Source organism: Apiotrichum porosum, assembly GCF_003942205.1.
Source record: "Apiotrichum porosum strain DSM 27194 chromosome Unknown scaffold_15, whole genome shotgun sequence".
In the NCBI taxonomy this organism is placed as follows: Eukaryota; Fungi; Basidiomycota; class Tremellomycetes; order Trichosporonales; family Trichosporonaceae; genus Apiotrichum; species Apiotrichum porosum.
The window spans coordinates 217,015-233,027 of NW_021167122.1; the positions used below are offsets into that span (position 1 = coordinate 217,015).

Here is a 16,013-nt window from a genome sequence, read left to right on the forward strand (position 1 = left end):
GGCTCTCAAAGGGAAAGCGCAATGTGCCGCAAGCGCACACGCAACAAAAAAATAAAGACCTCACACCCCTTGGACGCCTGGCCCTTTCCGACATGCCGCGAAATGGCAAACGCACCTCTGGGCCAAGCATGCAAGCAGACAGCAACAACACTGCCTTGAATGCGGACACCCGGCTCACAACTACCGGAGTGGACCGGCGTGTGTCTCTATTACACACTGGTCTCCTTGTGCTTTGCCCAACTTGTGTCCAGCGAAACCCGGCGCTTGCCTCCTTCTGAGCCACAAAGATAGGGCTCTACTGGCTTTAGGGGAGGACGAGGACGAGGCTGCTGGAGAGGCCTATGCGCACCAGCTTTGGGCTTATGCACAGTCACTACCACTCCCACACACGGATGGTTGTCGGGATCTTTGGACCCACACCAAGGGTTTGTCCTGGATGCTCATTCAGTACCTTTTTTTCTCGACCCAGTTCCTGATCGCGCGCATACTGACTGACAGGTGTTTACCGAATCACCTGTGGTAGATGCCTCTCCATCTTTGTGTTGCTCCAGAATATGTCTTGCATGTCTTGAGATCGGCGAGTGCCGCACGCCATGGTACGCACTCCCACACGCGGGTCGATGCCAAGACCCACAACAGACTGGTCTTGCTCACACGACCTTCCGCATCCAGCCGACGGATCTTGTCAGCAAAGGTCAGCCGTCATGGCCCATGCACACCCGACACCTTTTGACACCTTGTCTGCACCTCCCTCACTGCGCAGTCCACGTGCAAAACATCCTCTCGTGTTCCGCACTGGCTCATCGCCGACGCCAAGGCCATCGAGGCAGACGCCACAGGCCTTGCGTGGGACCGCCACCACCATGCCAGTGAGAACGGGGCGTCCAGGCATCCATCCCAATCCCTTGAACACTATTCGTGCAGTGGAGAATGTCATGCGCTAAGTGCTCGTGCAATGTGGCTGGAGCTGAAACTAACCTAGGTTGACGACAAGAAACCGAGGGTGCGTCCAGGTGGCCTGGTGCATCTCTCAAAAGCCCGACTTGTGAACAAGCACTACCAAAAAAATTCTTGTCGTGCCACTTTGTCATGGAACACACGAAGCTTGCCGACACATGCGGACAAGGGTTCTGTCACGACGCTTTGCAAGACAGTCTTGGCACACCATGCCACCAGAGGAAAAAAGCCTGGCCCGGTTTTTTTTGTCTGACAATTGATACACACTCGGCCATTGTGGTGGGCCATTGTCAGCGGCATATGGTCATTCTGCCGCCAATAGAATATCCACCCTTGTCGCCATGGCCTTTTACAGACGCCGTCATAACGCCACCTCCCCCCACGTCTCCTCCGACCCCGACATCGGTGTGGGTCCGGTGACTCTTGACAACCAGCCAAGACGGCTTGGCCGCAATGCATGTGCAGATGGTGATCATGCTGACTCTTGCGGCGTCTCGGAACACTGGCCCTGGTTGCTGGGTGGGGGAACTGGGTGGCGGGGGCCGTGGTCCGACGGCCATCCGGCGCGGCTGGGCTCTCGGGGCTCTCGGTGCTGCGCATACCGACGACAACGACCAGTGCCTGCCGCCGAGCTGCCGAGAGGGAAACAATTGCAGGACAGAGGGCATAAAGGATAACAAGCAACAAAAAGGAGAGGGAGAGAGGGAAGAGGGAAATACTAGAGTCTTGCTGCAGATCACACAGGTCATTTCTCGGCAAATCCTCCCCGCGCAGCAGCAGCAACCATCCTGACCCCCTCTGTGTGCGTGCATCTCCAGGCGGACGCGATTTCGCAGGAAAGGAATAAAAGTCAAGGAACGAGCAGATACGACAGATACGAGAACGTCTTGTCCTTTGATAGAGGCTGGCTGCAGACAGTCGCTCGCCGGTCCGTTTTCTTGTTTCTTCACGTTCTGCCTACCGCCCCATCACCACACCAGCCTGACTCATTACGACAGACCCCGTCAACCGTGCACACGACGCACTGCCCGTGCATGGAATCCATCATGCGCATGCTTGTTCACTGCTCACTGACAAGCAGCAGCATGGCAAGATACCATTAGGACATGGGGCCCATGGGACACTTTGTGCTGCCAAGAACGTTGCCTGCCTATAGACAGCGGATTAATCTATTTGGGGACCCTTGTATGGTTTGTTGATTCGCCCATGTTGCTCGTCGTCTGCACCGCCGCGGGGCACGTGCAGCCCATGTCTCTGGGGGCAGCATTCCATTCCATCCGTCCATCCATCGTCCACCCTCTCACTCACTCCCTCACTCTCCTCCCCATCCACACACGCATATGACCTCCCCATACAGCTCAGGCTCGGGCGGCGGGCAGTGGGGACAGCAACAAGCATACAACGCCGGAAGCTCCGGATGGTTCACACAACAACAAACCGTCCAGCATCTCAATTACGTCCATGGCCAGCCGCAAGGTCCATGCCAGCATGTGGGCCTCCCTCCCCCACCATTCTACGCAGGAGGAGCCCCCTCCCCCATCCAGCAGCAGCACAGCAGGCCTGGCCCGTCACATTCGGCGCAGCAGTACCCCCGACCGTCGCCGTCGCCGCTGCAACAGCACTACGCGCAACAAGCGGCCCAGTACGGCCCACCATCACCACAGCAAAGTAATGGATCATACTTTAACCAGCAACACACATACCAGCAACCTATGCAGCCCCAGTACACATCTGGGTCATACACTGCGTCCTCGCCAGTGGTATCGACTGGCCCGCCTCCTATTCCGCCAAGAATAGACGTGTCCGCGCCGCAGATTCTCCACCCACAACCACAATACCTCCAGTCTCCAACCCCGTCTCTCCCTCCTCACTCGACACCAAGCCCGCAACCCATGTTCCAGCAACAACAAGCGATGCCCCCTCCTCTGCCTCCACGCATGTCTCCCCAGCCTCTCTCTGCCGTGTCGGTGCAGTCGGGCTATCAGCAACAACAGTTGCCCCCACCGCTCCCTCCTCGCACCTCCTTCAGCCCCGCGCCGCCGATGCAGGGGTCCGCGTCGCCCACGCCTGCGCATACGGTACACGCGCCGCGGCCCCCGCCAGCGAGCTCGTCTACAAGACCGTCCAGGAGGCCACCACACAGGCTGCCGCCTTTGCCGACAGGCATGGGACAAGGCCAGGCTGCGGCGCAGGCGGTGGCCGGCACGGGATATAATGGACAAGCGCCTCAGCAGCAGTATCAGCAACAGCAGTTTGGCCAGGCCATGCAGTCCCCAGTGTCGCCAGGCTTCGCGCCAGTGTCACCCAGCCATTCCCAAAGCAACTGGTCACCACCACAGAGCATGCACCCTCTCCCTCTCCCACCGGTCCACCCACAGCGCCTTCCGTCGCCTCAGCCGATGCAGATGCCTATACCAGCGCCACACCAACCACCTGTGCAACAGCCCGTACCCCTCCAGCAGCCCCAGCCCGTCCAGCTCCAACCAGGCCCCGAGCAGGTCCCCATCCTCGCTGCCGAACCGCCTGCTCTGCCCCCTCCCCCGCCATACACCGAGACCGTGTCGGACGCCTTCTCGGTCAACGTCCCTGCGACCCCGACGTCGCCGCACCAGTCCCTCCACAGCGTGCACGTCTCCCCGCCCCGGCCCACACCCACGTTCGTCGTCCACAACGCCGACCCGGGCATGTCCCCGGCCCCCGTGCCCGGTGGCAGCGAAAAGTACGAGTACAGGCCGGAAAAGTACACGTACACGCCCAACCGCGGCATGGACGGCGACGTGGGGCCGAGGTCGCGCGCGATGGACATGGGCATGGAGGCCGGACCGTCGAGTGCTGGGCCGTCAAACTGGGCTGGCCCGAGCTCGTGGAGTGCGTGAGCGGGGGACGGGGACACTGGACACAGTGATGGGACCACCGTCGGCGATACCTTTGTTTCTGAACACTCGGCATACACACTACACGCCGCCAAAGACACTTACAGTTGGATCTTGCGCCAGAACCATCAGCAAACACGTCCTCCCAGCTTCCTACAACCTTACGAACTGTACTGTACATACAAGGCACTTATAGTTCCTTCTCTCTGTGTGTAAATAACCGTGCATGTAACAAGTACAACCCCCAACATCGCTCCTGGTCTCTAGCGGAGCTTGTTCTTCTCTTTCGAATACTGCGCGTCATGTCAGCTAACGAACCCGCGATATAGCAGACCTACGTCGTAGAACCCGCGGCCGGTCTTGCGGCCAAAGTGGCCCTCCTCGACGAGCTCGGGAATCATGTTGGACGGCGGGTCGACCATGGACTCGGGGACCAGGCCCTGTGCGGCGCGGATGGCCCACGACATGCCGATGAGGTTGCACGTGTCGAGGCCGACGTAGTCGAACAGCTTGAATGGGCCCATGGCTGGAGGGAGGGTATGAGCTAAAGCTTGACCACCCTGACACCGTAGCTCTCCTCACTCACGGTATCCTGCGCCGAGCTCCATGGCCTTGTCGACGTCCTCAAAGCTCGCGTCGCCGCGCTCGACGACCATGGTGGCCTCGCGATTGTACGCGGCCAGAATGCGGTTGACAATGAACCTGGGAAGAAGTTAGGAGGGTGACGGTGGCTAAGGATGTCGATCATCACAAGCAGGCAGCCACTCACCCAGGGGTATCCTTGCACTTGACGGCCACCTTTCCGAGGCTCTCGCCAAACTCAAACAGGCGGTCGTACGCCGCGTCCTCCATCGTGTCTGAGCGAATCACCTCGACGAGCCTCATGACGGGAACGGCTGGACAAACAAGTGTCAGCTGGGGAACGACAGTTCGTCGCGTCTAGCTCACGGTTGAAGAAGTGCAGACCGCCAAAGCGCGCCTTGCGCGCCGCAGGGCACTTTTCAGACACCTCCTTGACGAGCAAGGCGGATGTGTTGGTGGCAAAGATTGAGTCGGGCCTGGGGTTATCGTTGCGTCAGTGGTGAGGTGACGCCGGGGAGGTCTTGCAACCACTCACTTGGCGTGCTTGTCCAGCGCGGCCATGAGGTTCTGCTTGAGCTCAATGTTCTCCACGATCGACTCGATGACAATTTCCGCGTTGCCGACGGCCACAGAGCTGTAGGCGTGGGTGGTGAGTACTTTGTAAACGGGAGACGTGCGCTAAGGTAGCAGCTGCTTGAACAAGATGTGTACTGTAGCTGCACTTTGAACATGTCACTCACGGATCGGTCGTGGGACGCAAGTTGCCCAAGACGGTCTTGACGTACTCGTCCTCCTGGCCTGGAGCGACCTTCTTCGCCACACGCGCGACCGACCTGGCAATGATCTTCATGCCATTCCTGCACGTCAGTCAGTGCTCGTTCGAGGCCATGAGCCCAGTGTCGCCGTGCTCCTCCTCAGGCTCGTCTTCCCCCCTCCCCCAGCCTCCGCCCTCTTCGCCTCCACCACTCGCTCCACGCATACTCACTGGACAGCCTTGTCGCTAACGTCCGCGAGGTTGACGGTGTATCCCGCCTGCGCCGCGACCTGCGCAATGCCAGATCCCATGAGGCCGGCGCCGAACACGGCCACGACGTTGATACCCGCCGCAGGGCCCGAGCCGCGCTTGCCCGGACGCGGGACGGCGACTTTTGTAGGGATGGGAGGGGCGGGGCCGACGGGCATGGTGTGCGTGTGTGGGTAAGCTGGTTGGAGTTGGGAGTGAGTGAGAGAGGGAGAGACCGAGTGTTGACTTGACAGAGATATAAGTGCGTGGTTGTCGGAGGTGACATGAGCAACGGTGAGCGATGCCGGTCCGGTTAAACTAGCCGGGAGGAGCTAGTGCCGCCGGCGTGGGCGGACGACGCCGACGGCGTCCACGCCGTACCCACCGGCGTCGCCGAGCCATGTTCCGTCGCGTTCAGTACGATGCATAGCGCGGATAATCTAGCTAGCACCACTTATGGCCACTAAGCAGTCGTGTAGGCTAGGGAAGGATACACCTCGAGCCGATCCACGACGATGGTCCGCTTGGTGGGGCGGTTTGTTTACAAGCAGAGATATTTTCCGCGTGCACACGGACACGGAGACGGGATGCTCAAGGCCTGGCACGGCGACGAGGGCCCGCGTGGCGGTGGCTTTGGGGATGTGGAACCACAAGAAGCTCCGTATGCAGAACGGTGTGGCGAAACGCTTTCTGTTATGCTTGTGAATGCTGCATTTCTACTTTGGTACAATCCCAGCTCGACTGGCTAGGCTCTGGCTTTTCACTCTTTGGGCATTACGTCTTCGTAACTCGTACACATTAACCTGCACTCTGTTCTCTCACTCAGAGCCTCTGGTCCTCGGGCATGTGCTTCATGGCCTGGCGGACACCCAGGTCGCCGAGGACCTCCTCGGTACCGCCAAGGATGGCGTCAAACTTGCGGGTACGGTGGATCTGCTCGATGAAGCGGCCCATGCCCGTCTTGGTGAGGCCACGGCCACCAAAGATCATGATGGCGTCGTCGGCGACCTCGGCGAGGATCTTGGACGAGTTGAGCTTGAGGAAGCCGATGGGGCCGGCGAGGTACTTGGACTGCTCCTTGTAGTCCATCTGGCACATCTGGTACGCAATGTTCTCCAGGAACGCCTGCGCAGCCTCAGTCTTGGTGATCATGGACGCGAGCCTGGATTAATGTTAGCAAGGGGGAACGAGCGAGCTGCTCAGACTCACTTCTGACGGATGACGGGCTGCGCGATGAGGGGCTTGCCCGACACGCTACGCTGCGACGCCCAGAGGAGGCACTCCTCGACGGCCTTGCGGGCATAGCGGACGGTCTGGCACGAGATCATGAACCGCTCGTGGTTGAAGTTTGCGAGGATGACGCGCAGTCCGTCGTTCTCGGGACCGATCATGTTCTCGTTGGGGATCTTGACATTGTCAAAGGTGACATACGACGTGCCGGCGGTGGTGCCGTACGACGTCTTGATCTGCTTCGTGTTCACACCCTCGCAGCGGGGGACGAGGAAGACGGTGAGGTGGTCGCCGGTGCGGGCGCCGACAGTAAAGTAGTCCGAGTTGGTACCGCCGGTAATCCACTTCTTGGTGCCGTTGATGATCCATCCGGACCCGTCCTCGGCGCGGACGGCACGGCAGCGGAGACCCGCGACGTCCGAGCCGGCAAACGCCTCAGTGATCGCAAGACACAAGAGCTTCTCTCCCTCGAGCACCTCGGTCATGACCTTGGTACGCAGCGGCTCCTTGGCGTAGTTCATGATGGGCGGCAGTCCAATGACCATGTGGCCCTGGCAGCCGTCAATGTAGCCGCGGGCGCCACAGAGGGCGAGCTCCTGGTTGACGACAAGCTCGTGGAGATAGTCAAACTCCTCGCCCTTGACCGCACCGCCCATGAGAACCTTGCCGTGGAGGTGGGCCCCGGGTCCCATACGCATGTGGTTCATGCCGTTCTCGGCCATCTGCCTGAGGACGTCGGGGGAAGGGCGCTTGCCATTCTCTTCACACGCCTGTCCGTCGGGCGCCACAACCTCGGTGATGAACTTGCGCATCGCCTTTTGCAGCGCACGGTGCGAGTCCTTGTAGTATGGAGTCTTGAACGACGGGGTGAGCCACATGGGCTCGGCGTAGGGGACACGCGAGAGGTCGTCGGCCTGCGGAGTGCGGATCTTCTGCTTTTCGCCGGTAATCTGACCGATCTTGAGACGCTGGTACTGGGGCTTCAGGAGGACTTCGTGACGGTGCATGGCAAAGAAGACGGTCGTAGCGTCCTTGCCGGCTGGTGAAGCGTCAGATCAGAACAGACACACGCCTTCTCGTGCACTCACCGACATCGGCATCGAGCAGCACACCGGGACCACCAGGGTGGAGGCGGGCAAACTTGGAGAGGTCGTAGACATAGCTGTCGATGATGACGTACAGGTCGCCCTGCTTGTTGTGCTGGGCAACCTCGTCGCGGGTGAAGGGCTTGAGCTGCTTGGCCATGTTCGTTTTGCGTGCGGTTGAGGTTGTGTGCGATGGGAGGAGCAGGCAATCTCTCATCGTCTTTCCCATCCAATACATAAAGGTAGTTCCATCTTGTCCGTCTCTTCCCCGGATTTCGGCCCCGCAAGGTCCGCGTCCGCACAACGAGCGCGCGGCCGCGGCGTAACCGGCGGCGACGCGTTCCCATGACACCAACAGTGACAGCTTTCGCGACTGGGATTGGACAAGCAGGTGCGACCCGTCCTCGTCGTTACCTCGTCCCTTGCGGACGGGGGCGAGGGAGCAGGTGTGTCTGGTGGAGAGTGCGGTGACTGGACAAACGTCCCGGATATCGCCGGCGGTCAGAAAGTGAGTTCCCCAGTTTGATTTCGCCAGTTTGGTCTGCCGAACTCTTAACGTCCAAGCACATCATTGACCTCTTCTCTGACCTGTCCTTTAGGGCGCTGAGTTGCCCATCAGTCCATATGCACGCCCCACTCCGTCACGCGGGACCAGGCGCTCACGGTTGCTGAGAGAAGACTCTGACAACAACACAACAACACAACACGCGTCTCGTCTCTTCTTCCCAATTCGCACCTGATGTCTCAATCGGGGAACGTTCCCCCAGGCGGTGGGGGGGGGGTCTCACCGACCACCCCAACTTCGGACAGGCGACCCTCACAAGTAGGTGAAGAGGTGCAACATGCTCTGACTCCAGCGCTCGTCCGCTATATTGCCATGCTGCACGACCTCCTGCAACGCGTTCTCCAGCGCTTGCCAGAAGACTCCAGCGAGGTTCAACTCCAAGACCTGCGTGGACAGCTGGCAGCAGAGCGCTCCCGCAATGCCAACCTCGAACGCCAAAAGCAGCGTCTCGAAGAACGAGTCGAGGAGCTCGTCGACCAACACCAAGAGCTCGTGACAAAAGTCCTGCAGTTGACGCCCTCTGTGCCCGCTTCAAACCAGACTGCGTCCACTGCCATCCAAGAATCTACAAGCGCAGCTCGCTCCATGGTCAAGGTACCCACACACTCCGGCGGGGCCCAGCCGGACCTACCAGGAAAACGTGGTAGGTTTCTTGACCGATTTTGGTGCCTCCAGCTCATGTTTTTCTCAGCCGGACCCGCCTACACCTCGGATCCGCGTTCCGAGCTCAACTTGGGAGGCGTGAACGACACAGGAGAGGAAAGCTAGGGCACGCCATGATCCTCTTAGTCGATACAGGATGCAGGTGTGCAAACAATCGTGCAGGTTGTGGCTCAGTGATCAGTGAGGCAGCAAAGTAGTGAAATTTCATGGGAGGGTAAACGCTGTGTTTGGGCGGTAGCCGCCTTTACAGCGAGCAAAAGATCGTAGTCTGCAAGCTACAAGGTCGGCCCCTGGACGAGACAGAAGTCGCGGCAAGGCGGAACGACGGTGCTGCATGTGTGGGTGCTGTGATAAGGCCTCCTGACGTTCAATCGAGAGCATTGGCCTGACTCTGACTTGTCCCTTGGCGACGTGGCTGCTTGGCCCTCCCTTGCTACTTCCACAGACGGTGCATACTAACTACAACATTCTTGTGTCATGTGGGCCAACTCCAAAACCCTATGCCTCGGGGTAGCGCAGGCCGTGTCCGAAGCGGTAGAAGGGGTTCTCGGTGTCAAACGGCGTGTCAGTCTTGCCCTTCTCGACCGCGGCCATGCTGCGGGGCATGTCGAACGGCGCCTTGCCCTTGGGCGAGTGGCCCTGCAGCACCTCCACAAGGGCCGACTCGTTGACGCCAAACGAGAGCAGGACAGCGGTGGCGTCGTCGTCGAGCGAGCCGAGAATCGCCGGACGGTCGGCAAAGATCTCGACGACCACGGGCACCTTCTTGGCCAGCTCGGCGACCTTGGCGAGCGTGGCAGCGTCAAAGTCGAGGTTGCCGTGGTGGAAGCTCCTGGCGAAGAAGCCATTGCCCGTTGCCGTCCAGGGAGTCTCGAGACGGACGATAGCAACGTCGGCGGCGTCGGGAGTGTCGACGACGTTGGCAAAGCCGATCTCGGTGGGCTTCTTGAAGCCGTCGAGGTAGACCTTGGCGTCCTTGGCCAGGGGGAGGAGGGGCTTGCCGTTGTGGTCGGCGTTCTTGAGCAGGGTGACCGAGTCCTTCTGGGCGGTAAGACCGGCCTCGACAAAGTCCTTGCGGCCAACAATGGCCTCAGCCTGGGTGGCGTCCACGAAGGGGGACTCGAAGAGGCCCAGGTCAAACTTGTCGCGCAGGATGCGGCGCGCGCTCTCGTCGATGCGCGACTCGGGGACAAGGCCCTCCTTGACGGCCTGGAGCACGAGGTCGGGCTCATAGTGGCCGCCAAACTGGTCCACGCCAGCGTCGAGAGACATGGCCACGCGCTCGGAGACGCTCAGGTGCTCGACACCCCAGGCCTTGGCGGTGGCCAAGTCGCCCATGACCGCGGGGTCGCCGACCTGGGTGAGGACACCCCAGTCCGCGACGACGACACCCTTGAAGCCGAGCTCCTCGCGGAGACAGCCGGTGATGATGGGCTTGTTGTAGGCCATGGCGACCTCGGGGAACTTTGTGCCCACGGGCTTGCCGTAGGCGGGCATGACGTAGCGGACACCCTCGGCGACGGCGGCGCGGAAGGGCTTGAGGTGGTACTCCCACTGGTCGCCAGGGTAGACCTGCTCGGTACCCCAAGCAAAGTGGCTGTCGAGACCGTTCTTGAGCGGGCCACCGCCGGGGAAGTGCTTGACGCAGCCGGCCACCGACGTGGGTCCCAGGTCGGCGCTCTGCTGCAGGCCACGGACCTGGGCCGCGCAGAGTTCTGTCGCCAGGTTGGAGTCCTCGCCGAGCGAGCCCGGGATACGCGACCAGCGGGGCTCAGTCGCCAGGTCGGCCTGAGGGTGGAGAGCCATGCGGAGGCCAACGGCAATGTACTCTTGGCGAACAATGTCCGAGTACTCCTCCATCCTCTTGGGGTCGGCAAGCGCAGCAATACCAATGTTCTCGGGCCACTGGGAGAATGGTCCGGCGGGGAGCGAGAGCTGAGGGTTCTCGACGAACGCGTGGCGAGGGTCCGTGGACAGCGTGATGGGGATGCCCCAGCGGCTCTCGAGGGCCGTCTTCTGAAGGTTGTTGGCCCACTCGGCAAAGTCCTTGGCCTTGTCAAAGGAGCCCATGACGTTGAAGTGCACCAGTCCGTTGTCCAGGTGCTTGCGAGTCGCGGGCAGGCCGAACTTTGGGTCGACGGTGTCAAAGTCGATGGGGGGGATCATCATGTGGAACATGAGACCAGCCTTTTCCTCGAGCGACATGCGCGAGACGAGGTCGTCGACACGCTGGTCGACGGGCAGCGAGGCATCCTGGTACGGGTAGGCGGTCATGGCAGATGTCTCGTGCTGTCTGTCAGCCGGTGGCCGGTGGATCGCGCTGTCGTCAACTCACAGTGCTGAATGTGGTGGGGAGAGAAAGATGGGGGCTCGCTGCATCGTGTGCACGCTGTTATGTAGCCGAGTGGTCTCTCACCCCAGTCCTCAAGTGGGCGACGTACTCGAAGAGCGAACACGGCAGTACTGGCTGCACTGACTGATACGGCTAATCCTCTCTCGATCCCACCTCTTTTGGTCCGAACGAAAGGGCCGAGCTTTTTCCGGGGTAGGGCCTCTCTGCCCCACCGGGGTGGTGTATGCACACACGCCTGGCAGCTGGCCGCAGCTGGCAGAGCACCGCCGCCGCCCGTCTCGGTCGCGTCTCGGCCGCCGCCGATCCGCCGAAGGGGGAGACCAGACGTCAGAAGCCAGAAGCCAGAAGCCAGTAGCCAGAAGGGCTGTGCGGGAATGTGGGACTGTGGACGAAAGAGGGGAGGAAAAGGTCCGGTCGACATAGGATACCATGTGTCTGCAACGGCGCGTGCGGAGAGTTTTGCCGTGCGGTCAACACAAACCACCCTCATTCACCGGGGTCACCGCAGCCCCATACATGCGTCCTCGATGCTGCTCTCCTCTTCAGTTGACATGCTTTGGACATGCCTCTTGTCATGCCTGTAGGTCATCCTGCAGGCCACTCTCTCGCAGGCCACAGATCCACAGAGCCCAGGCCTCGATGATCCAGCAGAGCCACTCGTCACGCCCCGTCGTTGTCCCCGTGCCACAACGCCCCAGCGTGCCCAACACCTTTCACGTTGCCGTCACCATCATTAAGAAACCCGCTACCGCTCTCTGATATCTGACATCTAATCTCTGATGCTGTCCGACCAGGATGCACCGTATACTGTTGGCATTAGCTTGGAAGCACGATACCTCCTCGATCCTACCTGGTACAGCTGGCCAGCAGAGGTTTCTCCACTGTACCACTGTCCTTCCTCGTCCATCTGCACAGGCGCACACAGGGCGTACTGGTCGACTTGGAGACGGGTGAGGCTGACTTTGCTGGTCAGTCCGCGTGCATGGAGCGTGGACCGATGCTTCTTAGGGCGTCGCCTGTTGCGTTGACCCCCAGTTGTTCTGTGGGCCCATCATCCCACTTCGTCACTGCTCTCTCTTCCATCTTCACACCTCACCACCACCAGCCCCTCACCCCTCATGCCTCCTCAAGACCCACTCCATCAGCCTTCCCCCGCGCATACCAACGATGACAACAAGGCCGAGGACCAGCCGGCTCTCGGGAGCATGACCCGCGACCAGAAGCTCGATCGCCTCAACAGCCTTGTTACCTGTAGGTGCTGGCGTATGACATGCACTGACAGCAGCCATCCGCAACGACATCAGCGCTACCAGGGAGGATTACGAGACCTTTTCAAGTATGCTGCGCCGTGTTGTCGATACGCAGGAGACGCTCTCGGCCAGGATCGACAGCTTCTTGCCCATAGTCGACGAGTCCATCGCCTTGAGCGACGAGCTCTTCCCAGAGGTCGTCCAGCACAACCATGACGCCCAGAGCGAGGCTCAACTGGAGGTGCCCACACCCAATGTTCACGTGCTCGAAACCAAGCTGGCCCAGCTCGAGGCCAAGCTCTTCACGATTGCCGCCCATCTGCAAGCCCTCGAGATCCAGCAAGGCCCCACCGGTAATACTGGACCGGCCGCCCAACCCCTCCCTCGTCCCGATCTCGCGTCGCTTTGACCACCACCACTCGGAAACCCCCAGAGCAGGGGACCCCTCCACCTCGTGATGTGATACGTGAGCTGGCAACAGGTCCCCGCGGCCACCTGGTAAGAGGATGTGAGTTGCCTTTCCCTGTGTCGTCAGCTCATGTTTGTTCAGTACCGCCATGTTGCGCGCCTCTCCCCCACTCTACTCTCTCACCCTTCAAGTCATGCTGCTTATATATATGTGCATGTGTTTCTGATTTCTCATGCATCCATTGTCCATAGACACTGTCTCTGCTTGCAGCACTAGATTTACGCTTAGGACGCCACAGGTGACGCCGAGAACATCAACATAGCGGACGAGCACCACGCCCTTGGCCCGCTGGGTCCTACTCACTTCTGCCTGGCATACTGATCCAAGAGAGAGCACGGCACGAATATATACAAACGCCAAGCCTGTGGCGAGTGGCGAACGGCTGTCACTCCACGCTTTTCCTGCACCGCGCGCGCGCGCGCGCTGAGACCGAAGTACGGATAGCAGTACCATAGGTGACCTGTTGTTGCTCTTATGGCGCAAAATCTTGTCGATCCAGGTCCAGGAGCCAGGAGGTTGAGGAAGAGCATGAGGTGCGTGTGGCACTTTTAACGCATTTTCCGACTTTGAACCTGGTGACGGTCGTTGTGGTTTTTGGTCGATTGGTTGCGGGTGATGGGGGGAGCCAGTTAGCGTGTGTGTGGGGGGGGGGGGGGGGGGGGGCGTTAGTTGAGAACTGGCACATTCGCTGCATTGGCGCTGGGTCTGCACATATAACCTCAACCATGCTCACCTCAAGCATCCATGCCGAATACCCACACCGCCAAGACCGACGAACTCGCCGACGCCGTCAAACAGCTCAATGACCCCAATGTACTGTCCTGCTTCTTGACGTTTTTCGCCTGCAATCCCGCTGCCGATCAGACCCCTGTTGCCCACCCGTCCCCAGTCGCTCAACGGAAACGTCGCCCCACGCATGGGCCCACCTCGACGGCTCCACGATGCTCCAAGCGCATGAGGATGGATGACTCGGTGTCGGTGCCCACTGAAGACGATGGGGAGTCGGACGACGAGTCAGAAGACGAGACACGGAACTTCATCGAGTACCTGTACGACGTGCGACGCAAAGCGACCACCTCGCTGCTGCGTACGGTCATGCCTGGCCCGAGGAGTTTGAAGACTGGGTACGTTTTCTTATTTGCCGGTAAACGACACAATTTGCCTAGGGCCACACGTCATCTTGTGGCCATGATCCATGATATGGTGGAACGTGCCGCGCTTCGTCAAAGCATGGGCGTTTCGTAAAGTACTGACGTTTCGTTAGTTTTGTGCGCTGATACTCCCCCGAAGGTGGCGCGCTCCTCTGTCGACTGTGTACCTTGATTTTGTTGAACATCATGCAAGGACATGCGAGCTGGTTTCAGCAGCTGGAGTACTCGATGGGCAAGGCAGCCCACGAGTTGAAGGTCAAGGAGCGTTTCCGCGCAAACGTAAGTCAGAATCACGCTTCTTGACCCGTTTCGGTTGGCCACTCGTTGGATCGTTGGGTCCTTGTTGACGTGCCACTCAGGCCATCGACGAGCTCGTGCTCGGTTTCAAAGGAGCAAAACGATCAACCTTTGGTATCTACTCCGAGAGCCGAGCGAAAATTGCTGCGAGCCCAACCTGCAACCTCTCGTACTCGCGGACGGACGACCAGCACGCCAGCCCAATCCCAATGGGCTGTGACGAAGAGCTTATCGATCTGCCCCAAGCGTTCTCGGGCGTCACCTTCCAGGGAAACCCCGGCTTCATCCTAGGAGTCGAGAAACACAGAGCAAGAGAACGTCGTTGACCAATAGTGCCTAGCCCGGCGACTGATAGAAATGGGCATCCTCCGAGAAACGATCGGCGCGGGAAGCATCGTATCTGTGCGTGCATTCGCATCTCGACGGTTTGCTGACCGCAGTTCGAGGGCTATGCCGACACGGCGTGCCTCGACCTGATTGGTGACCTTGGGAGGAGCTTCCCGGACGCGCCGGTCATGATCCTTACGGACCCGAACCCCCATGGTATGGATATTGTTGCCAACATCCGCCATGGTGGCCACCAGGCGGCGTTCCGTGTCGACGGCGCCTGGACAGCCCGGACAGTGCGGATCGCTGTAAAGTGGTCCCATCTCTTCACGTGAGCGAGTACAAAGGCGTCATTTTAACCTGCAGCGACTTTGCGATGAAACTCCGTGACCTGGCGAGCTTCAACGCAACAGACAGGCTTCTGGTATGTTTGGTTCGTACTTCTCGCGTTTACTGACTGGACAGTGCGCCAGTCTCGCCAAGGACGCTGGGCTGGACGAGGATTGGCGGGAGGAGAGGCCAAGGCGATGGCCGAGAAAGAGCTCAAGGGCGATGCGGAGTGGCTTAAAGGGGGAAAGTGGGCTCTGTACGAGCATGTCGTGCGTTTGATCGGCCGGCAGCTCGCATGAGGCTGCAATGGCCAGAAGGTGCATGAGGTGTATGTATTACCGTGAGGTGCTTACGAGGGCATGGTAATGACAGAACGAGACCGCCACAAGCAGGCTGGAGCTCGTCTTGCGCGGCACCTCCCATTGAACTGTGAGGGGTTTTGCGACTGTAATCCGTACGCGACATATCATGGCTGCCAGTACCGGGGTTTGAAGCGCGAATCACCCCGACAACACACCAACGGTCTAGCGGGGGCACACATCCACGCAGCCCCACTCATGCACAGCATCAGTCGATGCGTAACGCAGGCCGGAGGGGAACGTGGGGCGTTGGGGGACGGTGTGACGGTGGGAGACACGCGGACAACAGCGGCGATTGGCACTGGCGCACTGGGCGAACAGGCCATCTGCGGCGTCCTGCTGCCACGAGCCGAGAGAAGCGGTCTTTGACCGACCACCAACTCGTCACAATTGCACAAGATCCCAGCCGCCGTTCCTTTGTTGCCAGCGACTAACAACTGCCACAACAACTGCCACACTCTCTGATGCAGTTGATCTTTTCAGTGGGCTCGTTGTGCATAGCGTTATTGCGCACAGCAG

General features: G+C 59.9%; 9 protein-coding genes across 9 annotated transcripts; 6 read left to right on the top strand and 3 right to left on the bottom strand.

Moving 5' to 3' along the window:
- Positions 1-3,122: 3,122 nt before the first annotated feature.
- On the top strand, positions 3,123-3,833 carry EHS24_003149 (uncharacterized protein; the record flags this gene model as incomplete). The annotated part of the gene is made up of 1 exon (XM_028618848.1): positions 3,123-3,833. The coding sequence occupies one exon, from the start codon at positions 3,123-3,125 to the stop codon at positions 3,831-3,833; it is 711 nt and encodes a 236-aa protein (XP_028472736.1).
- A 260-nt stretch (positions 3,834-4,093) lies between these two features.
- Positions 4,094-5,594, bottom strand: EHS24_003150 (uncharacterized protein; the record flags this gene model as incomplete). Its single annotated transcript, XM_028618849.1, has 8 exons — positions 4,094-4,123; positions 4,169-4,356; positions 4,417-4,532; positions 4,600-4,726; positions 4,779-4,888; positions 4,948-5,046; positions 5,153-5,269; positions 5,398-5,594. 8 exons carry the CDS (start codon positions 5,592-5,594, stop codon positions 4,094-4,096), a joined length of 984 nt encoding a protein of 327 aa, XP_028472737.1.
- Positions 5,595-6,237: 643 nt separating this feature from the next.
- On the bottom strand, positions 6,238-7,890 carry EHS24_003151 (uncharacterized protein; the record flags this gene model as incomplete). Its single annotated transcript, XM_028618850.1, has 3 exons — positions 6,238-6,577; positions 6,625-7,684; positions 7,734-7,890. The coding sequence occupies 3 exons, from the start codon at positions 7,888-7,890 to the stop codon at positions 6,238-6,240; spliced, it is 1,557 nt and encodes a 518-aa protein (XP_028472738.1).
- A 717-nt stretch (positions 7,891-8,607) lies between these two features.
- EHS24_003152 (uncharacterized protein) lies at positions 8,608-9,063 on the top strand (the record flags this gene model as incomplete). Its single annotated transcript, XM_028618851.1, has 2 exons — positions 8,608-8,938; positions 8,987-9,063. The coding sequence occupies 2 exons, from the start codon at positions 8,608-8,610 to the stop codon at positions 9,061-9,063; spliced, it is 408 nt and encodes a 135-aa protein (XP_028472739.1).
- A 393-nt stretch (positions 9,064-9,456) lies between these two features.
- EHS24_003153 (uncharacterized protein) lies at positions 9,457-11,232 on the bottom strand (the record flags this gene model as incomplete). The annotated part of the gene is made up of 1 exon (XM_028618852.1): positions 9,457-11,232. The coding sequence occupies one exon, from the start codon at positions 11,230-11,232 to the stop codon at positions 9,457-9,459; it is 1,776 nt and encodes a 591-aa protein (XP_028472740.1).
- A 1,197-nt stretch (positions 11,233-12,429) lies between these two features.
- EHS24_003154 (uncharacterized protein) lies at positions 12,430-12,970 on the top strand (the record flags this gene model as incomplete). The annotated part of the gene is made up of 2 exons (XM_028618853.1): positions 12,430-12,562; positions 12,717-12,970. The coding sequence occupies 2 exons, from the start codon at positions 12,430-12,432 to the stop codon at positions 12,968-12,970; spliced, it is 387 nt and encodes a 128-aa protein (XP_028472741.1).
- An 804-nt stretch (positions 12,971-13,774) lies between these two features.
- EHS24_003155 (uncharacterized protein) lies at positions 13,775-14,307 on the top strand (the record flags this gene model as incomplete). The annotated part of the gene is made up of 2 exons (XM_028618854.1): positions 13,775-14,154; positions 14,295-14,307. The coding sequence occupies 2 exons, from the start codon at positions 13,775-13,777 to the stop codon at positions 14,305-14,307; spliced, it is 393 nt and encodes a 130-aa protein (XP_028472742.1).
- A 102-nt stretch (positions 14,308-14,409) lies between these two features.
- Positions 14,410-14,804, top strand: EHS24_003156 (uncharacterized protein; the record flags this gene model as incomplete). Its single annotated transcript, XM_028618855.1, has 2 exons — positions 14,410-14,460; positions 14,541-14,804. The coding sequence occupies 2 exons, from the start codon at positions 14,410-14,412 to the stop codon at positions 14,802-14,804; spliced, it is 315 nt and encodes a 104-aa protein (XP_028472743.1).
- A 377-nt stretch (positions 14,805-15,181) lies between these two features.
- EHS24_003157 (uncharacterized protein) lies at positions 15,182-15,434 on the top strand (the record flags this gene model as incomplete). The annotated part of the gene is made up of 2 exons (XM_028618856.1): positions 15,182-15,229; positions 15,279-15,434. The coding sequence occupies 2 exons, from the start codon at positions 15,182-15,184 to the stop codon at positions 15,432-15,434; spliced, it is 204 nt and encodes a 67-aa protein (XP_028472744.1).
- Between the last annotated feature and the right edge of the window lie 579 nt (positions 15,435-16,013).